The 27,443-nt window shown below is 35.1% G+C and overlaps 3 protein-coding genes across 3 annotated transcripts; 2 read left to right on the forward strand and 1 right to left on the reverse strand.

Moving 5' to 3' along the window:
- The first annotated feature begins 7,507 nt into the window (after positions 1-7,507).
- LOC143591804 (uncharacterized) lies at positions 7,508-9,737 on the forward strand. Its single transcript, XM_077071898.1, has 2 exons — positions 7,508-7,944; positions 9,131-9,737. Exons 1-2 carry the CDS (start codon positions 7,508-7,510, stop codon positions 9,666-9,668), a joined length of 975 nt encoding a protein of 324 aa, XP_076928013.1. The 3' UTR covers positions 9,669-9,737.
- A 772-nt stretch (positions 9,738-10,509) lies between these two features.
- On the forward strand, positions 10,510-11,899 carry LOC143591805 (E3 ubiquitin-protein ligase RSL1-like). The gene is made up of 2 exons (XM_077071899.1): positions 10,510-11,282; positions 11,728-11,899. The coding sequence occupies exons 1-2, from the start codon at positions 10,510-10,512 to the stop codon at positions 11,897-11,899; spliced, it is 945 nt and encodes a 314-aa protein (XP_076928014.1).
- Positions 11,900-14,905: 3,006 nt separating this feature from the next.
- LOC143591812 (uncharacterized) lies at positions 14,906-16,360 on the reverse strand. The gene is made up of 2 exons (XM_077071903.1): positions 15,845-16,360; positions 14,906-15,534 (listed from the first exon to the last, which is right to left on the reverse strand). The coding sequence occupies exons 1-2, from the start codon at positions 16,181-16,183 to the stop codon at positions 15,451-15,453; spliced, it is 423 nt and encodes a 140-aa protein (XP_076928018.1). The 5' UTR covers positions 16,184-16,360; the 3' UTR covers positions 14,906-15,450.
- Between the last annotated feature and the right edge of the window lie 11,083 nt (positions 16,361-27,443).

A 27,443-nucleotide genomic window follows, 5' to 3' on the forward strand; every position in this document is an offset into this window, starting at 1 on the left:
CACTTTAGGTTTTAAATAAAAATCGGAGATACCATGGTCATTATCACTATTTCGTTTTTCCGGTAAAACCATTCAAATTTTCCGGTTATAAATTATAATTCAAATTTTCCATAATATTAATATTAATATTATATTAATATTAATATTAATATTCGACTTTATCATTTCAGATTATTGTCCCGACTGATATAAGCTAATTTCATGGATTGAGCATTAGTTAATAATATGTATTATTTTTGTTTTTTTAATATTCATGTATATTTTATTTTTAATATTCATGTATATTTATTTTCACAATATATGTAAGTTAAATGATTATGTTATATTCAGGATATGAATTTTAATTGATTATTCTATAATAAACTATGTACCGCCACCTCATTTCTATCCTTAATTACCCACAAAACCACAAACTTACAGGCAACATGTAACATCCTGTTTTCTCATTTCAGTTATTAAAATAAGTTATGAGTTATTATGAGTCGGGCTTGTGTTGGGTTAAATAGATATGAGTTATGGACTTGGGTTAAAAAGGAAAGAAGAAAGGATCATGGGCTTGAGCCCATGACCCATCATATATAAATAATAATTACTCCATAATCCATTCATTTTACATATTCCATAAACCACCCTAAACACACACTTAAGCTCTCTCTCTAGTTTCTCTCTTTTTCTTAGTCGAACCAAGAAGGAAAACCAAGCACCGACCCGAGGTAATGAAAATATGATAGTGTACGGATCTAAACCCGCTAGATTTAGTCGCGAACGACGAGCCTTAGGGGTCACCCTAGCTCAGATCTGGATCGAAAGGGACGAAAAAGGGTGAAAAACGGTGCGAAAATACGTTTTTCCAACCACCGCCCGTTTTTCCGGCGATGATGGCGCAAGAAAAGCGGCGCCGAAAAAGGTGTACGAGTTAAGGGAATGTCAGAGAATGTTTCTGACATTCTCTGACCTAACCCTAATTCGTTAATGGAAGTTTAACGAACTAGCCTTATTTCGTATTCAAATTCGTTAAGGAAAGAATGACGAACTAGCCCCATTCGTTAAGGTCCAATTCGTTATGAGGACTAGCTCGTCCCAATTCATTATGAGGACTAGTTCATCATAAGGTCCAATTAGTTATGAGGACTGGTGCGTTATAGTAGCCAACTCGTCATGAAGGCAGATTCGTTATGAAGTAACGAATGATTTCATTCGTTATGAGCCCCCATTCGTTAAGGACTGGATAACAAACTGAAGTTTGAAGAATGACAGAAAGGTCACTGAACATAGAATAAAATGGATAAATTACAAAGAAGCCCTCGAACTTTTTAAGTTAGTGAATAAAATAATAATTAAAATGCTAATGGAAAATGTGTTAAGACAGTTAATGAAAATAAAAGTTTTTCAAGCTGACCTGGCAGCTCGACCCAGCCAGGGGCTATGCCTCTTGGACCCTGCTAGGGGCTGCCGCCCCTAGAACCCCACTGCCAGGGGCGCTGCCTCCGACCCCTGTTCGTTGAGGGTAATAATAAAACCAGAAACACGATATGGATAGTGATAGTTAAATTGATACGTGTAATTGTTATACACTTAGTCGTGCACAGCTCAAGAAAGGAATAACCATAAACAGTGAACGTAACCGCATTCAGGTGAGTTTCTAGCCCCATTCCTTGTTATGTTTTCGGGGCTGTGTGCATACTTGATGTGATAGTTAATACACTTACCTTAAATGGTAAGTGTATGCCATGTATGATTTGTATGTTATTTATGTATATCTTAAATGTGAATGAAAGCTTGTCGGTGCATGAACGATCTTCGGATATTGCATACACTGCCAAGTGATGGTTTGATGATATGATTGTTGTATATGATGGATGGATGAATGAGGTATGTACGTATGAAACTTACAATTATATATATAGAAAGGTATGACATGATAGTAGAGAAGAAAGGGAGACCAGATCCTAATAGTATCCGAGGATGGAGGGTACCGGACCCTAATAATATCCGAGGATGTAGGGCATCGGACCCTAATAATATCTGAGGTATGTAAGGCGAAATGCTCTTTATAAATGTAAGGTTAGTTATGAATATATCGGAAGAATGATGCACAAGTTAAGTATGTAATGCGTACCTTCGGGCACGTATATTGATGTGCAAAACGCGTTCTATAAAAACTTAACCTAACCTAGACACTCTAGTTTTAAATTTATAAATCTAGACTACCCTAATGCTAGACCACTAAACAGGCAAGTGCACCTATCAACTGTAGTAAAGCCTAATGAAGTCCGGATGTCGAACCCAAAGGACACTAGCGACACCTAAACTAGACTCTGACTAATAACTTAAATAAATTGATTTTATTGGTTCTTGTGTTTTTTAATTTTTAAAAATAAACTAAATAATACTTACTCTAAAACTAAAAACGAAACTTTATATAAATTGGGTTTAACTAATATGCGAGAAACGACTACCTAGGTAATGGAATCCTACAGGTTAAAATTAATAGTTAACGAACTTGAATGGTTGAAAAACAATATCTTAAAATATATGACACTAAAGACCACTAAAAAAAACTAGACCGCCTCCCGGCGTCACCAACGACACCCTATAACTCTAATGACATGTGAAGCTCAATTTTTAAAGGTTTGGATCACCTCCCGGTCTCACCTTGCCTAATAATACTATGGTACCCACAATCCAAATCACCTCCTAGTCTTTTCGGATACAATATATATTAATATAAAGAGGGTATTAATAATTAACTTAAACACAACTTGTATCACAATAATCTAAGGGACCTAGGATAACTCACTCCCGTGCAATTTGTACCAAACTCGCAAAAGACAAAGATGACACAACACTAAATTGCCTCCCGGCCTCTATAGTGAAAGAACCATAAAATCTAATAAACTTTTATATGACTGTACGTGTTTGTTGAAGACACGTTTTTCGGCTACCCAATAATATCTAAATCCTAATCAATGTTGGAGACTCGCGACCATCACAATTCCTATTTCTATGTTTCCCGAACATGTATGCATCTCCCCAAGAAAATATTCTAGGCGTCTGGTAATGAAGGTAAAAGTTAGAGCACTAGTGTGTTACTTCTTCGTTAGATGGAGATTATTCTTGAAAACGACAGTAAGTTTATGAGTGTTCCTAGTCGCGTTACCGGTATAGTTAACATTTAAATTATTAAAATTTAAGCTGGTTTTAAATTAAAATTCTAAAATTATCCATATTTACTTAAAACACCAGTGTATTACATGAGTTCATTTTATTTTCTCTTTTTTCCACCTTAATCACTTCTCTTTCACAATCACTGTCAGGTCAACATCACCACTAGTCCACTACTCACTCCCTCCATGATGTCTCAATTGTTTTAGCCTTTTAGGTATCACTTTTGGGTTATAACTCGAACACATATTTTTTAAACAACTTCTTTGACATTCAAACTAAGATGATTTATACAAACATGACAAAAATTTTGTTAGGGTATATACGCATTGTGTTATTTTGTTTCTTTTTAGGGTACAATTTGTGAGTGTTCTTGATGCAGAAGATCATGATAATATCTTTTACTTTTTATTTCAATTGTATTTTCGGTTTTTTAGAACGGCTTCAATTGTATTTCCTATTTTATGTTATTTAGTTTCCTAGTTATACTAGGTTACTTAATTGTAAGTTGAGCTCTAGGTTTATCGTTTAGTTAATTTTAAGCTTTTAATATTGAAAAGGACACATTAGTGGTATATTTTAGTTTTAATTTAGGCGGTGGTATTAGAGATGACTATGACTAATGAATAATGATAGTGCTTAAACGTAATGAACATTTATTAAAAAAGTTAGCATTTTAAATGTATAAGAGTATGACAAATTAAGACAAAGTTATTTTAAATGATTTACAAGCTATACAGCATCTCGTCTAGAGAAGGCTCACTAACACTGTATTCTCGGGTTTAAAATACAAGAAAAAAAATAATAAGATTGGATAGGAGAAGAAAGGAAAATAAATTATATACTTAAAGGAATTCTCGAATTAAAATAAAATAAAATAAAAGAAACTGTTAATTACATTCTTGAGTTATATCAGAAGGAAATGATAGAGAAAAGAAATGTAACTTTACAATTATATCCTCATAGCAACATGGAAAAGAGAATTGAGATATGATAAATTAGTAATATTGTAATGAGCTATAAACTTTCCTTCACAATCATGCAATATTTGAAATGAAAGTTTTTAAGGAAAAAATGCCCAAGTTTTCTTTCCATTCTCTTTCTTTTCTTTTAATGAAAATACTCAAGAATGAAAAAAGAAAAATTTTCTTATCTTTTCCTTTTCAAACCCTTAAATAAGAATGTAGCGTAAGGTATTGAGGGTGGATCCAAACCGCTATTAAAAAAAGAAGCAAATTTATCCTCTTGTTTATTTATACCATATATAATGTACGAGATGAGGAAAACCTAAGCCATTGTGATTTTAAAGAATTTACAAATTATTAACATATAGTACAACGTACAAAACATGTTGAAGAAGAGCAAAATAGTATTTCAAACATAAAACCCAAGTGAATATTCAATTCTTTGAAAATATTAATATTTTTTCATCCTCAACTTTACTATGACTTTTGAAAAATCAAAGAGTACTTGCAAATTTAGTCTCTCATCCTTTACCACATACTGTTTTTTTTATATTAGTTTTAATTTTAAACCAACTGAACCTCCCTTTTCAATTTTTAAACGACCGAAATTTTTTCATACGTTAATATATATTTTTTAAAGTTACACCATAAAAACGAGCATTTTGTTCTCTTTAATTTGAGTATGATATTGTTGTAATTTTTTTAATTAAAAAGAATAGCATGTTACATACGAGTGTTCATAACTTAGTTTTCACGATTTTTAAGCTAAACCTGTGAGACAAACCGTTTGTATCTATATATTTTTGACGAAAACCAAAACTAAACTGTTATAAATTGAAAACAAAATTAAAGAAAAAACCAACTGTGAAACATAACCAATATTCAATTTAAATAATTTTAAAATTTTAAACCAAACCATAAACATACATATTTGTTACATGGTCCGTATTCAAACACCTGTCACACAAAAAAAAATCAAGACAAAATGGCAAGACAGGTTCTTTATGTTTTCATGGTTTTTCAATAGTCGTCCTTTAGAAAACTTAATGATTGAAATCATATTCTGTGTTCCAAAATGTTTCAGATTATGTCCTTTTCTACTAACCCAGTTAAATTTTTTCGTTAACTTTGGTCATGTGCAAAGCATGTGAGGGTAGTGTTGTAAATTTACATATTTATTTATTATTAGAAATCTATAATATATATAAACAAAAACATAAAAATCATACGTGTCGCGATATGGTCGTTTCCCCTTTTTTGGAGTCACCAGATTTGCTTGATTTTTAAATGGAGGTTCTCATGCATTTGACCCGAATTCATGGGTATGGGTCTTACCAAACCCAGATATTCCTTAAACGAGTTATAACGTCTCATTCAATAAAAAATTATTCTCACCAAATTATTGATGTAAAAATCCTATAAAATAAGATATACTAAAAATCAATATTTTATTTATTTTAAAAAAGATATATATATATATATTATTTAAATTAAGAAACCAATTTTATAGTAAAAAAAATAAATAGGTCATGGGTCTCATCAAACCATAAGTATATTATTAACCTTCATAAATATTATTTATAATTAAAAAAAACCAATTTTATACTAAAAAAACGGGTATTAGGTTTCATCAAAACCATATAACTTTTAATCCGGGTTATAACATCTCGTTTATTTGTGAAACAATTTATCATCAAACCATAAATATAATATTATTAACTTTCATACAATAAAAAAATATAAATTCAAAAAATAAATAACTATTAGAACAAAAATATAAAACAACCCCCGTAATACAGGGGATAAAAACTAGTAAATTAAATAAATATATATAAAAACAATTAAACACACACTCTCTCTCTCTCTCTCTCTCTCTCATATGCATCATCATCATCTTCTTATCTATATCTCTAACATCGAAAACCACCACCACCCAACAAGCACCACATGCCACCGCCACCACTTGCCTTCGCCACCACCACTCTTCACCTGCCACAGCGACCACCAACCAAAAAGCCTCACCGTTAAATCTCTCTACAATCTATATGATAACGCCTCACCGGAAAGCCGAACAGTTGTCGCAGGTGATCCAACAACTGCTCAAAACCAAAACCCAATAAAAAATCCAGAACCCAGAACCCAATAAAATATCCGACATACTAATCGGTACCGGGTGTAAACCCGACCCAGATCCATCTTCAAAAAACATCATATTCCAGTATGCGAACGACCACTAAAGACGATAATCTGTCGCCGATCTCCTATTATCAACGGTGTTATATATATCAGCTGCCGGAAATGGGTTTGGTGAGAGTCCGAGAGAGTGGGTTCGGGTTATGAATCTCTTCAACGAATCCGCCGTTGAATCGGAGCAAAAAACAGATTCGGTGAATCGGCCGCATATGTAGCACCAGTTGTGATATGCGTGGTGGTGGTGATAGGCGGATATGGTGGTGGTTGCTGGACGTTGGTTGGTGGCAGGACGAGGCGGGTGGCGGTGGTGGGATCTGTGAAATATTTTGGAAACACATATTATGATTTCAGTCATTAAGTTTTCTAAAGAACGACTATTGAAAAACCATGAAAACATAAAGGACCTGTTTTGCCATTTTATCAAAAATCAAAAGGAAAATGTTGGCCCACCGAGTGGCTAGACCCCACCTTGATAGTCGTTATGAATTTGCAGTCGTTTATGGCCATGCACGACTAACAATAAGCAGAAATACGTACTACAATAATAATAATAATAATAATAATAATAATAATAATAATCTTTGTAATTTTGGATTATTAGCATTCCATTCCATTCCCAAATTAACGTAACAATTTGCATTCTACATTCTACAAACTCACCCTAACCAGTAAGTAATTAAGCAGCAGCAGATGATGACGACTCCAAGTGAGCATATTCGCCGCCGAACAATGCCGTCGAGTCCGACTTACAACTAGCTTACCATCATCACAATCGCCACCTCCAATCTCAATTCACGACGACGTTAACCTCACAGACTTCCAAACCCTAGAGCTTGAGAAACTCGCAACAGAAACCAATAACCGCCTCAAAATCATTAAGGACTTCCAAACCCTAGAGCTTGGGCAGTACCCCCCAAAACAACAGAAGACAACAAACATTTTGGATCAAGTGAATCTCCTTCGTAAAAGTTTCATATACTGCGAGTTCTCTCTTATTGATCGTAATGATGTTAACATTGCGTTTAAGCTTGCAAAAGAAGCAATAGAATCTCACATAAGCAAGGTGATACCAACTCAAGAACAATTGGACAATTGTGTGATATGCTTAGATGATAAGCCTATACACCAATTCTTGTCAATTGAAGGTTGTACACACAGATACTGTTATTCTTGCGTGAAGCAACATGTTACCAAAATGCCCTCATGAAGGTTGCGGGAATGATTTGAGATTTGAAAGCTGTGAGAAATTCTTGAACCCAAAGTTTACTGAGATGTTGAGACAACAGGTGAAAGAAGAGTCAATTCTGGTTACAGAAAAAGTTTACTGTCCTTATCCTAAATGTTCCACATTGATGTCAAGAACTGAAGTTATTGGGCTTCCTAAATTGGGTTATGGATTTGGAGCTAGAATGTGTTACAAATGTCACGGTATTTTTTGCATTATTTGCAAGGTTCCATGGCATAATGATATGAACTGTGCAGAATATAAACGAAAACACCCGACACAACTTGTGGAAGAATCGAAGATCAAAAGTATGGCAGCAAGGAATCTGTGGAGGCAGTGCATAAAATGCAAACATATGATAGAATTAGCAGCTGGTTGCTACCACATGACTTGCAGGTACATTATTTTCACCAGTTAATCTTTAAAATCCATATGATTACTATATAATTGCAATGATAATCTTTAAACAATGTTGATGCGCGTTAAAAGCATTTAATATACTGTTTAGGCATGTCCCTGACCCGTCTTGAAAAAACCTGTTCCTAAAGTTGTTTTTACTTGTAACATAAGTCCTCTACTAAAAACAAATTACCTAACAGTTTATGTAACGTTATTCAATGAGTTAAAGTGTTACTACTGAGTAGTGCTGCACAAACCGGCTAGTTGAAAACCAGTTATATTCAAAACTGGTTAGTGGTCAACGGTCAAATAACCGGTTAGACCAGTTAATCGGGTCGGTTACTAATCAGTTTTGAGACAAGAAATCCTTACCTGGTATAAACGGTTTCGGGTATAACCGAAATGGTTATCCAGAAAAAAATTGGTTTTAAAAAAACAATTAGAAAAAAAACCAAATAACCGGTTCGGTTAACCGGTTTCGGAGATCAATAATATAAACCGGTTAGTGGTGGACCGGTTACTAACTGGTTAGGATTTCGGGTTGGAAATGGTTAGGAACCAGTTAACCGGGTTGGCTGTGCACCTCTACTACTGAGTGAGCAATAAGGATCATAGATTTTATTCTAAAAAGTTGGCCTGAAAGTGCAACATGATCTTATGCCTAGTTATACATGTTAGGTAAATGTGAATATGTGTGTGATAGGGTTTGATATGTTATAGATTGAATTTAGAAAAGATAGTAGGGATAAAAAGGAAGAATGGTTATATTATCGAAAACGTAAAGAAAGATTACAAGATATTCCCGGGCCTAGCCCTCTCTCATCGCATACGCGGGAGCCATGGCAATGCCATATTCAACAATCAACATAAACCTATTCCCCTCTCCCTATTGGCTATTGATGCCTATTTATAGAAATATAATTACACTTAACCCCTCCTAAAATAGCCAACTGACATTTAGAGTAGAAACTAGATACGATTCCTATCAGTGTGTCTAATGCTTTACTGAAACAAGTGTAATGTATTTATTTTTATTTTCCAAAAAGTAAAAATGTGAGTTGATACTTTTTGATAATTAGTTTTTGGGGCGTCGAATTTCAAAGATCTTAAATGTGGCAATGTTGTTATTGAATGACTTTCAAAGTTGCACAATTGACAGTTTTTTGTTTGTTTATTTTTGCAGATGTGGATATGAATTTTGCTACACGTGTGGAGCGGAATGGAAGAACAAGAAGGCTACATGCAATTGTCCTCTTTGGGATGAAGAAATCATCGTGGAAGATAAGTTAAATGATTTTAAAGATGAGGAAGCATGTGCTGGTTTTAAGTATCATCTCAACCATCAGAAACATGCTAGCGAGATTTCTCAAATGCCGAAGCGCCCGTATGGTGAAGGCTCTTCTTCTTCGAAGAGCGAAGTTCATCCAGAGTTATTTAAGGGTTACTTTAAAGGTTTACTGAGTGAGGAAAGAGTTCACGGTCCTAGTTCAACAGTAATAAAAGTGACTATGGCGGGAATTGGTGTGGCCATATACAACTCGAAGGATGAGCTGATTTTTGAGCTGAGGAAGCCCTTGGATTTGATTCAAGGTGATCCGATTTGCACGCAGTGTGTGGAGGGGCAGGCATTGATTGAGGCTTTGGACGCTGCAACTGCTTTGGATCTCAACAGAGTTGTATTTTATTGTGATTATTCTCCTCTCTATCACTTTGTGAGTTGATTTTCCCCTCAATTGAATAATCATCTTGATAGTACTATACATGATCTATTAGACATATTTATAAACTTAGCTTTAATTTATTATGTTTATGTATTTAAGTTTATTAATATTTGTAAGATTATGCAATTATATTAGGTAGGTAGAATATGACCGTTTATGAGTATTTACTGTTTAGCATTTGGCGGTTTATTGAAACTGCTTTTCGATTGTATAACTGTCAAAAAATGTATGTATATCTTAACTAATGGTGGCCGAGAATAAATCACCAAGTTATTCTTGTTAGAAACGTTGTTCTCCTCAGGGGATGATTTCTGACCGTATGGTGCCATTTTTTATACCAAGAAATATCACAGAACACGATTGTCACGATTTTGACAATCGAGCAAGGTGAAGAACTGGAATATAAACAAGACAATAGAATACAATAATTTTGTGATGCTTACAAACTCTACCGTTTACAAACCGATGATAATTGGGAATTTATAGGGTAGGAACCGGCGTGTTGAGAAACGTCACATCGTTTCACAGATACCTTGTTAAATAACCCGTAACCGGAAGATGCGGTTTGCTTCATAACCCATCCAATTACAACATTTAACACATGGGTTTTATTAATAACTAAAGGCTTAATTAAAGCCCATATTGAATATAACTTAAACCCAAATACTAAATATTGTTTTCAAACACAAACTTTATTAACAAAAACAACATGCAGCAGCCCATTAAAGCAACCAGAACAATAATTAATGTTTAAGAATTTAATAAACTTATTCGTTTAACCAATATTTTCCAGTATTTTTTGTTTCATTCAATCTTGTGAGAAGTGTGTTTGATATCCAATATGGTTATCATACAATTTCAGGTTAGTGGACGGTGGCCACCGAAACAACAGAAGACTAAAAACATTTTGGATCAAGTGAATATCCTTAAGAAAAGTTTCATTGATTGCGGGATCTCTCTTATTGATCGTAATGATGTTAACTTCGCGTTTAAGCTTTCAAGAGAAGCAATAGAATCCCAAATATGCAAGGTGATACCAACTCAAGAACAACTTGAAAGTTGTGTTATATGCTTAGATGATAAATCTATACACGAATTCTTTTCAATTGAAGGTTGTACACACAAATACTGTTATTCTTGTGTGACGCAACATGTAGAGGTGAAAATTCTTAATGGCGTGCTACCAAAATGCCCTCATGAAGGTTGCGGGAATGATTTTAGATTAGAAAGCTGTGAGAAATTCTTAAACCCAAAGTTTACTGAATTGATGAGACAATGGGTGAAAGAAGAGTCGGTTCTCGTTTCAGAAAAAGCTTACTGCCCTTATCCTAATTGTTCCACATTGATGTCAAGAACTGAAATTATTGGGCTTCCTAAATTGGTTTATGGATTTGGAGCTAGAAAGTGTTACAAATGTCATGGTATTTTTTGCATTATTTGCAAGGTTCCGTGGCATAATCATAATGATATGAACTGTGCAGAATATAAACGAAAAAACCCGACACAACTTGTGGAAGAATCGAAGATCAAAAGTATGGCAGCAAGGAAGAGGCAGTGCATAAAATGCAAACATATGATAGAATTAGCAGCTGGTTGCTACCACATGACTTGCAGGTACATTATTTTCACCAGTTAATCTCTAAAATCCATATGATTACTATATAATTGCAATGATAATCTTTAAAAAATGTTGCTGCATGCTAAAAGCATTTAATATACTGTTTTAGGCATGGCCCTGACTCGTCTTGAAAAAACCTGTTCGTAAAGTTGTTTACTCTTGTCTATGTAATAAGTTAACATGTTATATATGGACTTATCACGGGACCGTGTAATTTACTCTTGTCTATGTAATAAGTTAATATCTGAAACAAATTTAAAGAATTTTATTTTTATTTTCCAAAAGAACAAATGCTAGTTTTTTTTAAGTTAACAATATATTATCCTATTTCGGATATTATTATTATTGTTATTATAAATTTAGAACTTAATACTTTATGAATGAATTTCAAACTTGCAGAAAATGATCATTTTAGAGGTTTATATTTGTTTTATTTTGCAGATGTGGGCATGAATTTTGCTACGCTTGTTGGGCGGAATGGAAGAATAAGAAGGCAACATGCGGTTGTCCTCTTTGGGAAGAAGAAAACATCATGGATACCGAAGAGGAAGACTATGAGAATGATGAGTTTGAGGATCCGCTTGACGAAAGTTGGTATTATATGTATTGGTAAATTGACTTGGTGATTCTTGTTTGGGGGGGGGGGGGGGTGGTTGTTTATACTGAAAGAAATCATCATTCTGATTAGACATGATGGACGACTCATGGTACATTTAGCTTTTAACAAAAACGATATTGTCGTAATATCGCATTAATCATACAGGATTAGGCGATTAGCCTTGACAACATTCACATTGAGGTGTTTAAATGTTTTGAGGGATAAATGAGTTTACATGTTAACAAATTTGTTTAACAAACGGCTTTTGATTAGAAATCAGACGGAGTAAAGGTTAAAACGGCTCGATGTCTAGGATCAATACATATATTTAATTTAAAACAACCACTGCACTGTAATTGTTATTGATCTTACTTAACTTGTAAGTCGAATTACATCAAGAGATTACCTTTATGCTGAAATCATATTTCAGTATTTGATTGTACATTACAATTTAATCGAGTGTAGGTCTAATGTTATACATCGAACTAATTATGACTTTCACCTACAACCACTAGTCTGATCTAGTGACAAATGTATGACCGTTATCCAAATGGTTATGGGTTCTAATCTCATTTGAGATATGAGGGTAAAATCTCACTTTGTTTAAGACATGGGGGGTAAAATAGATGGGAAAAAAATTGTTGTTAAAAAAAGGATATTGGTTTTTAATACCCCTAACTTTCACTCGTTGGTTGATAACACTCTCAACTTTTGATTTGTTACCCACCACTCCCAAATTTCATCAAGAGTGGTAATGATTGGGGTGTGTTATTGGTTCAGACAGCGAAAGTTTTTTTTTTTTTAAATTAACGGAGTCAGGGTTCGTTAAGTTCGGGAGTACCAGAAACAAATTTGGTGAGAGTTGGGAGTGGTGGGTAACAAATCGTAAGTTGGGAGTGTTATCTACCAACTAGTGAAAGTTAGAAGTATCAAAAATCAATATCCATTAAAAAAATTGTGAATTTAACCTAGAACTAATTCTTATTCTTTATGGAAACACATTTTGCCTTATATAATTATTTATTTTGTGGGTAAAGTTAAAATACAAAGTACAATAAAAATGAGAAGGGTGAGCATGAATCTTATTCATTGATCTTAAATTTGGATGGTGGAAATTAATGCAAAAATGAAAATTGATAAGAAGAGCATGAAGGTAAAATCATCATTCTGATTAGACATGATGGACGACTCATGGTACATTTAGCTTTTAACAAAAACGATATTGTCGTAATATCGCATTAATCATACAGGATTAGGCGATTAGCCTTGACAACATTCACATTGAGGTGTTTAAATGTTTTGAGGGATAAATGAGTTTACATGTTAACAAATTTGTTTAACAAACGGCTTTTGATTAGAAATCAGACGGAGTAAAGGTTAAAACGGCTCGATGTCTAGGATCAATACATATATTTAATTTAAAACAACCACTGCACTGTAATTGTTATTGATCTTACTTAACTTGTAAGTCGAATTACATCAAGAGATTACCTTTATGCTGAAATCATATTTCAGTATTTGATTGTACATTACAATTTAATCGAGTGTAGGTCTAATGTTATACATCGAACTAATTATGACTTTCACCTACAACCACTAGTCTGATCTAGTGACAAATGTATGACCGTTATCCAAATGGTTATGGGTTCTAATCTCATTTGAGATATGAGGGTAAAATCTCACTTTGTTTAAGACATGGGGGGTAAAATAGATGGGAAAAAAATTGTTGTTAAAAAAAGGATATTGGCTTTTAATACCCCTAACTTTCACTCGTTGGTTGATAACACTCTCAACTTTTGATTTGTTACCCACCACTCCCAAATTTCATCAAGAGTGGTAATGATTGGGGTGTGTTAATGGTTCAGACAGCGAAAGTTTTTTTTTTTTTAAATTAACGGAGTCAGGGTTCGTTAAGTTCGGGAGTACCAGAAACAAATTTGGTGAGAGTTGGGAGTGGTGGGTAACAAATCGTAAGTTGGGAGTGTTATCTACCAACTAGTGAAAGTTAGAAGTATCAAAAATCAATATCCATTAAAAAAATTGTGAATTTAACCTAGAACTAATTCTTATTCTTTATGGAAACACATTTTGCCTTATATAATTATTTATTTTGTGGGTAAAGTTAAAATACAAAGTACAATAAAAATGAGAAGGGTGAGCATGAATCTTATTCATTGATCTTAAATTTGGATGGTGGAAATTAATGCAAAAATGAAAATTGATAAGAAGAGCATGAAGGTAATAATAACTCACTTACGATGACTTTCTCTCACCACATGCAAGACACATGTCAATTCCTCCATCATTTTAAAACGTCTATAACTTTTTCATACGACATTTTTTCGAAAATTTGTTTACCATTATAGCAAGTGTTTTTTTAATCTTTAATATGAATATCATATTGTAATATAAAAATAAAAATAAAAAAAATTGTGGGTTTTTTATATTGTTTTATTTGGTTGTCCATTGTGTTTTTCAATTGGGTTCTTCTTTGCATTATGTTAAAGATTTTGATCATTGTGTTTTCAATTGTTACTTATATTAAAAATAAAATTTTCATATTTTCGATTAACTTCTTTAGCACCAATCGATTCCATACGAGCCCTACATCATAGGGTTGTGGCCACCTAGTGTTTGTTTTGTCACAAAAAGGTCCAACCGTGTTAAATGGGTCGTGATTGCATGTCAGATAAGGAAACTTGACAGAACATAATCCATTGATCATATATGGGCTGATTTTATTACAACTACCGCTAACTAGCTAGCCAACTAGGCATACAAAAATCACTGTAAGCCGTCTGCAGTCTTACAATTCGTCTATTTATGATGTTAAGTAATAAAACAATGTGATTCGGAGATTTACAGGGCTACAGTTTGATATTTACGACTTGCTCAATCCACAGTTTTTCTTGACCTTTTGTTACTATTTCGTTTTTTTATATTTTACATTGTTATAATGTCATTTCAGGTTGACATGTTTAGTCCGTTTAATTATGCAGGTCACCATATTAACCTGTTTAACTAAACGCGTCAACCAATATGTTTAACTCGTTTACTACAGCCCATTTAACAGGCTTACTACTTTTTTTTATAATCTGTCAACCCATAACAATGCTTTAAATATGCTAACATCTATTGCTAGTCAACCATCTATCAACAGTACCAACCCTGCAACCTACAGTTAAATGACCCGGTGGCCGTTATTCTTATTCCCTCTAAGCACTATTTATGTCATATGTAATAACTGGTGTTGCATACTTGTAAATTATATTTAACATTGAAAATTTAATCTACTGTAAATTATACCAATAACTATCATCTTAATCTACTGTAAATTATATTTAACCTTGAAAATAAAAGTGGAGAATCGGTGAAGCATTGGGAAATTTTGCCATTCAAAACGTTAAGTGACACAAACATCGAATATTGAAACTTTACATCTATGGGATTTGTCATATCTTCGTGTGTCCTGCGTTCAGAAATAATAGTCATCATCATAAACATCCTCGCCATCCCCATAATCATCATAAACATCCACATCATCCCCATAATCATCATAAACATCATCAATCATCATATACGCCATCCTCTAAATCATTACCGCAGTCATCTTGTTCTTGTTCTTCTTCAAGGACGTCATCCTTGTTAAACTTTAGGCGGGTGAATCAAGAACACGAACACGAGATTTGATCAACACACGATCAACTCTTTTATTAAGAAAACGACTAACGAGAAAAACTTAATAATTCTGATACAATGTATGGCTTATATAGAGCCTATACATGACTAATCCTATACTAACTCAAATACACAATTTGAATCTAAAACAAATAGGATTAAATAAAATAAGACTAACTTATCTTATAATAATAAACTAATTATTATATTAATTACTCTCCAAGATTTTAGGAGTCTTCAATATGGTTTGGTGTTGGACATGTTTAATATATCCTCAAGGACTTCATCCTCAAGAAGAGCTTCATCCTCAAAATCATCATTCTCGTGAACATCATCATCAAGAAGAACTTCTTCCTCAAAATCATCATTCTCGAAATCATCACCCTCAAGGACTACATCATGCCCAAAACCATCATCTTCAAAAACATCATTCTCATGGACAACATTATGCCCGATGCCATCATCCTCACGGGCAACATCACCCCCAAAATTATTATCCTCAAGATGAAGATAATGCCCAAAAACATCCTCAAGAACAACATTATGCCCAAAATTATCATTCTGAAGAACAAAATTATGCTCAAAATCATCTTCCTCGTCCTCTTCTTCCTCAATATCCATGATGTGTTCTTCATCCCAAAGAGGACAAGTGCATGTCGCCTTCTTATTCTTCCATTCTGCTCCACACGTGTAGCAGAATTCATATCCACATCTGCAAAATAAACAAACCTAAACTTTTAAGAATACGATGTTGCTGCTATCCATGGTTCTACAATGCCAAATTCAAAATCTACCTAGAACTCCCAATCGTAACGCGACATCGGGCGTGTGTCCGGTGTCAGTACACGTTTGACGCAACGGTTGTACATGCGCAATCCGGTGTCGATACGCGCGTAACCAATCTCTACCAGACCTGAACCAAATATTTGTACCCATCTTGTTACAATTTTGTTTGAGTTTGATTTCTTTCGGTTCGAATTCATCTGGGTTCGGGTTCCATCAAGACTGATCATTCCAGTTTTACATTCGGTTCGATTTCAACCAAGAGACTAATAATTTATATAGATGTCCAGTTAGGCTTTCAAGGTTCATTCATTAGATTATGCAACTGCTTTCAAAAAGTAGATCAATTTTAAAATGAAAGTAATAATTTCACTATTTTCCTGTTCGATTACATCTATTAATTATGTCCATTCAATCTTTTCTTCATGATCAAACCAAATTTGTAAATAGAGGGACGTTACAAAGTTTCCATAAACGTACAGTTATTTTTACATATAAATATTACACAATTTAGATTAAGCAAGGATACAAGAACAGATAAAGTGATACAAATTTAGGTGTTAAGATTACATTGACTGCCAGGTTTTATTGCAAATTGTAGTCATCGTTGCAACTTCAGGTACCTTCCCTATACAACATTTATGTTGAGTTTTGTTGATGATTTGTTGTCCAACACAAAATATCCATGAATCAACTACAGTGGTATTTTTGTCATCCCACAGTTTCTGTGCAATTCTAGCTCACCCAAATATCGTAAAATGCTTATAGTGTCAATATCCAACGATAGACACTAACATCAGAAAATTGTCTACTAATGAACTCTAGGGGCATTTTAGTCATTCTACAATTCCGTTCCAAGTTTCTGTTGCTAGAGGATTACATACAAAATATTAATTATAACATTTTGGTACCTATATGCCAACGAAAAAAACCGTAGAATAAAAAAATAACCATGAATCAATCTAGTGTCATTTTAGTCATTTTCTGTCACCCAGAGTAAAATGTAAGCTGATGATGGTCACCTTGAATCAAGAAAATATGGAACAAAATAAAAATTATTATTGGCTTTATAACATTTTGGTTGCTTGTCATACACCCCTGGAAAAACCAATTAGCACAAAATTAAGGATTTCATATAATTACCAAATTAGCACAAAATTAAGGATTTCATATTTTTTTACATTCGCATTTCTTTAATGATTTCGGGTTTAGGGTTTCGAGTTTCGGGTTTAGGGTTTGGTTTTCGGGTTTATGGTTTAGGGTTTAGAGTTTGGGTTTAGGGTTTAGATTTCCGGGTTTAGGGTTTCGTTTTCAGGTTTATGGTTTAGGGTTTAGAGTTTGGGTTTAGGATTTAGGTTTTCGGGTTTCGGATTAGGTTTTCGGGTTTCAGGTTTAGGGTTTAGGGTTCGGGTTCAGGGTTTAGGTTTTAGGGTAGTCACTTGAGTGTAGATGATGGTCACTTGAATCAAGCAAATATGAAACAAAATAAAAATTATTATTGGCTTTATTATCTATGTGTGTAGATCCAAGTCCATTGATTAATAAACATATGAATCACAAGTTTGGGAAGTACAAAGAAAATATGAAGTTAGGTGAACCGTTTATATTACGTATTTGTATATTACAGATACTTACAGTTGATTAACAGTATTTTGATGTTAGATATTGATATTATTTCATTGCCATTGTTATATAAAGAGAAATAACATTTTGACTAGCTAAAAATGACCAAATTTGTGCCACCGCAACGTGTGGGCTCTTTCACTAAGATTTTAACGAACAAACATAAACGAACATGAACATCTTATTTTTTTTTAACAAACATGAAAACAAATATTTGGTTCGTTTAATTGTTTAAAGTTATATGAACGAACGCGAACATGTCCTTGTTCGTGTTTATTCGGTCCGTTTACTGGGACACAAATTAACTTGATAGCCCATGTTGCATTGCAAGGCAATATTAATTCTGAAGAGCAGTCTCGTGTGGATTTAGGGTTTTTTTTATATGTATCTACATGTGCCAATTCTATGCTCCTGTTGATTTAGGGTTTTTCATATGTATATACATGTGGTTATAGTTAATTTAGGAAAGACGAGTGTAACTCATGAAATTGATGTGTGAGAATTTGGTTAAAATTGATGCGTGATATAAGGTTTTGATGATTATGTCCCAACCGCAATGTGCGGACTCTTTAACTAGAATACAACTAAAACAACAAATAATTGATTATGAACCACAGATACATAGAAATGAAGACAACTGACTTGATCAACTTGCCAATAATAATACAAGACCAAACTTGTAGTTTACTCTTATTTCTTAGAAACTATAGATGCTTACAACAATATATATTTCTAGTCCTATAGGCAGTTGAAGCAACCTAATCCTTGTGCTTTAGAAATTAAAAAATGATATCAATAATTTATATACAATTTTTTAAAATCATTAGTCTCAACCCTCACTAATTAAAACCACGATATTATTAGTCTAATAAAATGACACGGGTGTTACCAATTACTTCATGTTTGATCTCATGTGACATGTCACGGAGAAGAAAAATAATAAATTAATTCACCTAGCTACACCTCTTCTTGTCGGTTGATGCCCGTCTACGAGAGCTTTCCCTCCAAAGGCGCCCGGTTTCAGTGTAACCCTTAGGAACAGTGCAGCGAGCCTGCGAGGTAGGTTACGTGCACTCGCACAGCATCCAAAGGCCCATTAAAAAAGGTCTAAATAACATAAGGTACTTAATTAGAGATATGCTTGATGCAATTAATTTAATCCAGACATGTAGAAGAGTAAGTTAGCAAGCTAATTGTTATAAAATAGTACATTTGAAAATACGTTGTATTTATTTCCATTTCTTGACTAAACAATCCAGCTAGACAGCCTAATCAAATTCTTTGTAAAATAGTACATATGATCTCATTGCCTATATATAACGATTGTTGCTGGTTCAAATGAATCATAACTGTAGGGGTATGGTACATAAACCCTAAATTTATTATGTTTGGCTTATTTTATTATATGGACTAATACAATGTTACTGGGCTGAGGGGGTTTTGTGGAGGTAACTCTAACTGGGCTAGGCCCATTAGGGTACCATGATGGTGGCCATGAGGCTCCCTATATAAGGAGGTCTCCACCTCCTTATCAAGGGTTGGTCGTTCTCAATAAGAGCCACCACCATATTTTTGTGTCTGTGAACAAGAGTTCCTGGAGATCTCTTAGCGGTCACCTCCACACCCCCAAAAGGCCATTGCAGATCCCAAACCGCCGAAGAAGAAGATCAAGCAGTGGTTCGTTCATCTCGAAATCCGTGGAAACATCGTCTTGGGTCAGGTAAGATTCATTTCGTGCTTCGACATTGGCGCCATCCGTGGGACGGCAACGAACCATACTTCGCTTCTCGTCTCGGCCCTCCGATCTGTTCATCAATATCTCAGATCTACGGTTTCTTCTTTCAAATATCCGTAGATCTAAAAAAATATTTTCAGATCTGTTCATCAATATCACAGATCTACGGTTTCTTCTTTCAGATATCTGTAGATCTAAAAGATACTTCCAGATCTGGAAATACACAGGAAGAAATACCACCAAACTTTTGGAGAAAACCCTTAGATCTGTGTTTTTTCTAAGTGAAATACACCAAATCTAGTCATGATCTTTTCAGATCTGGATTCGTTTGAGCAAAGAAGGCACAGCCGGCTGAATAGTATTCATGTTCTACCAACAGTGGGCTAAGCACGAGCCATGCTGGTTGGTAGATAGGCTGCAGCTGATAGTGACAAGGCCTGCTGTGTACTATTCCTTTTCTGCCAGCTATGCACTGTTCCACCAACTGCAGGCTACGCACCACAGGCTCACGCATGCTCAAGCATCGCGAATGCTCACGCATGCTCAAGCATCACAAATGCTCACGCATGCTCACGCATGCTCAAGCATCGCGCATGCTCACGCATGCTCAAGCATCACAAATGCTCACGCATGCTCAAGCATCACAAATGCTCACGCATGCTCAGGCATCACAAATGCTCACATGCTCGCGTATCACGTATGCTCATGTATATCAGATGCTCACGCATCATGTACGCTCACGCACCACATCTGCGCATGAGAATAAAGGTTGGGAATCCTCATAATATCCCATATGGCTACGCGCCAAACTTAAAAGGTTGAGAATCCTCATAATATCCCATAGGCCTCGCGCCAAACTTAAAGGTTGGGAATCCTCATAATGTCCCATAGGCCTCGCGCCAAACTTAAAGGTTGGGAATCCTCATAATGTTCCATAGGCCTCGCGCCAAACTTAAAGGTTGGGAATTCTCATAATATCCCATATGGCTACGCGCCAATACTTAAAGGTTGGGAATCCTCATAATATCCCATAGGCCTCGCGCCAAACTTAAAGGTTGGAAATCCTCATAATATCCCATAGGCCTCGTGCCAAACTTAAAGGTTGGGAATCCTCATAAACCCATAGGCCTCGCGCCAAACTTAAAGGTTGGGAATCCTCATAATATCCCATATGGCTACGCGCCAATACTTAAAGGTCCGGCTACGAGCCGTACAAGCACCTATGACATCATTATTATTATCTGGCCATTTGTGCCTCCATTATTATTTTGAAGACAAGCCTGTATAGTCATCCTGCGCAGAAGAGGCCTATATATAACGATTGTTGCTGGTTCAAATGAATCATAACAAAAAACAACCATGGCCACCATTGTAAGCACACCACTGCTAATGTTATCAATCTTTTTCATACTCAACTCCATTCCAATCCCGTCATTCTCTGGTCCTCCCCATAAAAAACAAGCACTTCTTCACTTCAAATCCACCCTCACCACCATCATCAATTCTAGCATTTTTCATCCCATACAACTAAAATCATGGGACCCGATTTCCGATTGTTGCTCTTGGGAGCGGGTTGTATGCGCCAAAGCCAAAACTGTCACGGAGCTCCACTTGGATGGCGTAGTCATTTACTCTACTCCTGATATCAAACCGGTTCCAGTATTTTCCAATCCTGTATTTTCCAAAATTTTAGCTCCGCTTTTTCATATGAGGTCACTGGAAAAACTTAACATCTCCAACAATTCATTGCAAGGAGAGATCTCTGGAGATGGGCTTGCGAATCTCACCAAACTGGTTCACCTTGACATGCATTTCAATTTGTTCAAAGGCTCCATCCCCCGCCAACTTTTTGGGTTGACGAATCTACACTACTTGGACATGAGCTACAACTGGCTAACTGGGAAACTAGGACCCGAACTCGGGTCTTTTTGGAATCTGACTACATTGCGGTTAAGTTTTAATCATTTCAGGGGTCCGATTCCTTCTCAACTTTTCAAACTCCAATCTCTACGTGATCTTGATCTCGGTTATAATATTATCAAGGGGATACTAACACCCGAAATAGGTTCTTTTAAGAATTTGACATCTCTAATGTTACGTGGTAACAAATTCCAAGGTCCGATTCCTTCTCAGCTTTTCAAACTCGAATCTCTACAAGTTCTTGATCTAAGTTATAACAAATTTGAGGGGGAACTATCACCTGAGCTAGGGTCTCTTAAAAATTTGAATACACTATTGTTGAATATGAATCATTTCCATGGTCTGATTCCTCCTCAACTTTTCGAGCTCAAATCTCTTCAAAATCTCGGACTAGGTGACAATATTCTCAATGGGGTTTTAAGCCCGGCTCTTGGTAAGTTTCGTTATTTTGAATCACTAATGTCCGTTATATAGGTCAACTGTTGTAAAACTTTGGTGATCAAACAAACTTGATATAATAACAAGAATAAGAACACGATGATGATGAACGAATTCTTATTGATAATAAATATTGTCTGATACAAATCAAATGGATCGATGAGGGTATATATAAACCCTATCAATACAGTCACGACGTTTAACAACAAACGGTTATCACATATTTACAATTCTAACCCTAACCTATTTATAATGACACTATTAATCCTAAACATACTTTAAATAAATAACATACAAGCCCTTATAACTTATAATACTACTATTATTTTGTTTAACTTATACTCCCCCTTAAACTAAATATAGTTCAAGTGAGGTCTTCAATCTTCTTCAAAGTAGAGTTGGTTCCTCGTCCTCCTCTTGGATCAGATTCGCCTCCTCCTTCTTTTCCCATGTTGGACATTCATTTTTGTAATGCCCAAGTTCATGACACTTGTGACACCGTATGTGACGCTTGTCCTGTTGTACTCGACCATCGCCTCGACTTCTACCGGAACCCCGACCTTTTACATGGCCACGTCCAAAGCCCTCCCGATACGAGTTCCCACAACCGCAATGCTCACATTTTTGGTGTGCCCATTTCCTTTTCATTCATTTTAGTGAATAGAAGTTTACATGACACGTCTTCCTCCTTAGTTTGCTTCTTAGTGTGTTCCTCGAAAGCCTTCAATCTCCCAACTGCTTCTTGGAATGGCATAGTATTAAGATTTGCAAACTGTTCGATCGCTGCTACTACCTGAATGTATTTTTCTGGTACAGACCCCAAAAGCTTTCGAACTAATCTTTTATCATCCAAAGTGTGTCCAGGACTACTTGCTTGTGATGCGATTTGACTAATCTTTCCGGCATAAACATCGAGTGATTCGTTGACATTCATCTTTAATGATTCAAAATCTGACTCCAGTGTTTCAATGCGTGCTTCCTTAACTCTATCAACCCCACATGTCGAACCTTTAATGCATTCCAAATATCTTTTGCATTTGACTAATCTTTCCGGCATAAACATCGAGTGATTCGTTGACATTCATCTTTAATGATTCAAAATCTGACTCCAGTGTTTCAATGCGTGCTTCCTTAACTCTATCAACCCCACATGTCGAACCTTTAATGCATTCCAAATATCTTTTGCTAAATTAAGATTTGCAATTTGCAAAACCATATTTTCTGGAAGTGCTTGATATAGAAATGCAATTGCCATATTATTTTTCTTTTCATCCAATTCCGCTTCTGTTTCTGCATTTGGTTCCACTACTTCCCAAATTCCATGGACATTAAAAATTGCTCGAATCCTTACAGCCCAAATTGTGTAATTTATGGAATTTAGAATTGGACATTGGAAAGTCATTGACGTTCCTCCTTCCTTAATCGCAACCAGTTCTTTGTTAGATGATTCGTCCCCCATAGTGTGTGCCTACTTTCTATTCTAAACTAAAAACCCTTATACTAAAAAACTTTCTTTATCTTCCCACAAATACTAATCAAACTATGATAATACTTGTACAAGATTTAAGAAAACAAAAAAAACTGGTTATCCTTTTGGTTCCTAATCTGATCAAACCCGATTCGCTGTTGAAAATCAAACCCGCCTGTTGTTGATGCCTATCCCGCCAATCTGCTGTTGACAATCAAACCCGCCTATCTGCCGTTGACAATCAATCCTGCTTCTCCTCCGTTGATCACGATTCTCCTTAACCAAAAACTAAACCGTTTGTTTTCCTATCCTATCAATGCTCCCCTTTTTTTTCAACCCAATAATCAACTTGCAATATCTTGATGTTAATCTTTCTCTCTCAAAACACTTCATGTTGTTTTCTTTATCTAGATAACAAAACAAAAGAGTGACTTTCCCTGTATTGTTTGCCTTCTTCTTTTTCGACCAATCAACAACAAAACAACAATCTTTGATGATGGCCCTTAAACAACAAAACACTTTCTGCCCCTTTTTTCAAATCCACCAAATATAATTTTCAAATTAAGAATTCCAATCAAAAGTGCAGAAGCTTATTCTAATAACAATAGCCACCAAAAAGTAATAATTTGATTTATTTACTTGTGAATTGAATAACCCCTTACGCAAATTAGACCAAAATCAATCGAACAAAAAATTCTTCAGTAAAGATCAAACCTTTTATTTTCAATGGATGATTACTCCGTATTTGATTAAAATATGCGTCTGTTATGATTACTTAATCAAAACAGCCCTTCCAATTGACCGAAATCTTTGTTACGAGACGCTTTTGAGTTTAATCGATCAATTTATGAAACACCGTACAGTACTTGAATGAACGAACACCGCTTCTGATTTTGATTGACTTGCGTTTATGTCGATAATCCTTCCAAAAACGATCGATTAACCGCTCTGATTTTTGATTGAAATTTTCGTTGATGTTAATACTCCTTCTCCAGATCGATTTTGATAAAACTGGCTCTGATGCCACTGTTGTAAAACTTTGGTGATCAAACAAACTTGATATAATAACAAGAATAAGAACACGATGATGATGAACGAATTCCTATTGATAATAAATATTGTCTGATACAAATCAAATGGATCGATGAGGGTATATATAAACCCTATCAATACAATCGCGACGTTTAACAACAAACGGTTATAACATATTTACAATTTTAACCCTAACCTATTTATAATGACACTATTAATCCTAAACATACTTTAAATAAATAACATACAAGCCCTTATAACTTATAATACTATTATTATTTTGTTTAACTTCAATATCAACCGGAATAAATTCAGTAGATAGTAAAAAAAAGTAATGTATATTTCATTTTAATCACTTATATAAGATAGGGTAAACTATATATATTTTTTCTTTTAAATTAGCTAAAATACAAAATTGGTCATATATCTGCATATTTTGCTCCATCTCTTTCCTTTGAGCTAACTGATGTTAAATTTTTTAGTTAAGTGGATGCGTGCATGTGCACTACACGTAAGAGCTTTTTGGTCATTTTACCCCATGTAGGTTCAAATAGAAAGTTGTATTTGTTGAGTTGATAGGAGTTCTTCACATGGGTCACGGTCATATGGGTCATGGTCATTTGGATAGGTCAGCAGAAGTTTTAGTTTTTGATTTATTTAGTTGGTAATGGTCTAAGTTGGTTTCCTTTCTTTCGGAATAAGTGTTATACTATTTTTATAACGTAACTTTGAGAGTTAATGAAAATAGGGGAGTTGAAGTAGTAAACATAAATTTACTTCTTTCTGCAATTCACTTTTTGCATACAATACGTGAGTGAGTAACTGTGTGTGTTTTGGGCCTGATCGACAAACATTTGGTATAAGAGCCTAGGGCTTGTAAGTTGTAACGGGGAAGCCTCCAGTCCATCGCCGTTGGGTGTCGGTCAGTGGAGGGCAGTCGAAAGGGTTTGATCGCAAAAGTTTCGGGACAACACGTGTTGTTTCGGGCCGTTTATAACAGAAGACAGATGTGTTAAGGTGTTTCAGGTAAGGCGTTGTCATGGTAGAAAGTACTGGCTTAGATGACGGGGTGACGAATAGTAATTCGGACCAATCCAACGGGCTTGTAATCCAGTTTTGTTGAACGTCAAGTCTCGGATCGATAATCAAACAATTAAATGACTAACTCCTTTTATATTAATCAAAAAATATAACTCAAAAACTAATTACAACTCTCAAACCTTAACTCGGTTTGACTTTTGATAAACCTAAGTTTGGTTGCATCATCATATTTATAATGTTAACTCTAAGTTAGCTAGCAAGAAACCTAATAACCCTAACTTGGTCATTAAACATCCCATTAATAACCCCTTTTAATTCTTAGGTTGGACCCTACACTTAGGCCAAACAACATTTGAGCCAACAATCACGCCTCCCCCCCCCAAAAAAAAATTGTTGTTCTCGACTCACCCAACTGATCACCCCCTAATTTCCTACTAAAAATAGGCGGGTCTTCAACTTCACACTTGTCATCATGATTCTGTTGGGGCTTTTTTTGATCTTTTGCAATATTCTTTGGGCTTCACTTAGCTTGAAGAAACACTTGCTTTGTTTGATCATTACACATCATCCTTTGGGTTTGAATCACTTTTTTTTACCACGCATTTAGTTTCTTGAACACTCTTCTTCCGACTTTGAATTTTGGAACTTGAATCTTTAATTGGAATCTGATTTATACTTGGATTATCTTCTTTCTTTCCAATTCTTTGAAGATCCATACCAACAAAATACTTCATTCCAATGGTAGCTCGTTTACCGAGACTTGTCTTTGTCACCTTCATCAATATCTTACATGTATCATCTTTAATGGTTAGCAAATCATGTTTAATGTGAATCTTGCATCCACCTTCCGTTTCTTGACCAAGACATATGATATTGCATCGTAAGCTCGGGATGTAGTAGAAATCGGTCAACATGCGCTGCTCCCCTGTCTTTCCTTCAATTAAAATTGACCATTTTTCCTGAATATCAATACAAAATTCATCTCCGAACTTAACGCTTCCCGTGACACATTCATTCAAGTCACAAAAGTATGCTTTATTACCCGTCATGTGATTCGATGCTCCGTTGTTGAGATACCAAACATCTTTCGCAATCAGTTCGGTTTCAAAACGCTTTAAAATCACCCATCTTCATTCAGGAAACCGTCTTTTAATCACCTTTCATCATAAATAGGGCCAGATCAAAATGATCAATTTTGTTCAAAATAACTTAAAATAACTTTTTCCTTTTTCTTCATAAATAGGACACATATACGCAAAGTGACTGAATTGATCACAACGTTAACACTGAACTTGTGATCTATCCTTTCAACCTATTTGACGATCATCCGTTCTTCTATATGCATACCTTTGACCCACGATATTGACCATCTCGGTTGTCATAACCATCTTTATCCTCATCCTCTCGGTCTTGGCCTCCAGTTTTCCCGCCTCTTCCACATCCTTGTGATATTGGCCGGCCAACCTTTACCTCGGCTACCAGACGAATCATACGAATTGTCTTTGTAACTACTTTCCGATCGACTGAAAAGTAAATGACTTTGCGGATATGAAGTGTGTTCTCTCACTCTAGACGTTCCTCAAACGCCTTAAGTCTTCCAACAGCATTTTCAAACCTCATACTATCGAGATCAACAATTTTCTTGATTGAAGCTACGAGTTGGAAATATTTGTCTGGAACATCATCACAGTAACTTCTTCACCAAGACATATTTCTCGAATACATGACTAGACTCGTTGCCTTTGAAAGCGTACCTGTTGTTTTTCCCTCAAACTGGTTGATAGTTTCGTCTTCTGTCATCTTAAGCTTTTCAAATTCACTTTTCAACGTTAGCGGTCGAG

The sequence above is a fragment of the Bidens hawaiensis genome, unplaced genomic scaffold (assembly GCF_021521415.1).
Source record: "Bidens hawaiensis isolate Kalapana, Puna unplaced genomic scaffold, B.hawaiensis_p1.1 tig00040074_1, whole genome shotgun sequence".
Lineage (NCBI taxonomy): Eukaryota > Viridiplantae > Streptophyta > Magnoliopsida > Asterales > Asteraceae > Bidens > Bidens hawaiensis.

Bases quoted from the DNA above. Each gene is read 5' to 3' on its own strand.
- LOC143591804 (XM_077071898.1), top strand. From the start codon at position 7,508: ATGTTACCAAAATGCCCTCATGAAGGTTGCGGGAATGATTTGAGATTT. The intron at 7,945-9,130 runs GTACATTATTTT...TTATTTTTGCAG, and splicing joins TGCTACCACATGACTTGCAG to ATGTGGATATGAATTTTGCT.
- LOC143591805 (XM_077071899.1), top strand. From the start codon at position 10,510: ATGGTTATCATACAATTTCAGGTTAGTGGACGGTGGCCACCGAAACAA. The intron at 11,283-11,727 runs GTACATTATTTT...TTTATTTTGCAG, and splicing joins TGCTACCACATGACTTGCAG to ATGTGGGCATGAATTTTGCT.
- LOC143591812 (XM_077071903.1), bottom strand. From the start codon at position 16,183: ATGGATATTGAGGAAGAAGAGGACGAGGAAGATGATTTTGAGCATAAT. The intron at 15,535-15,844 runs GTCCTTGAGGAT...ACCCGCCTAAAG, and splicing joins AAGCTCTTCTTGAGGATGAA to TTTAACAAGGATGACGTCCT.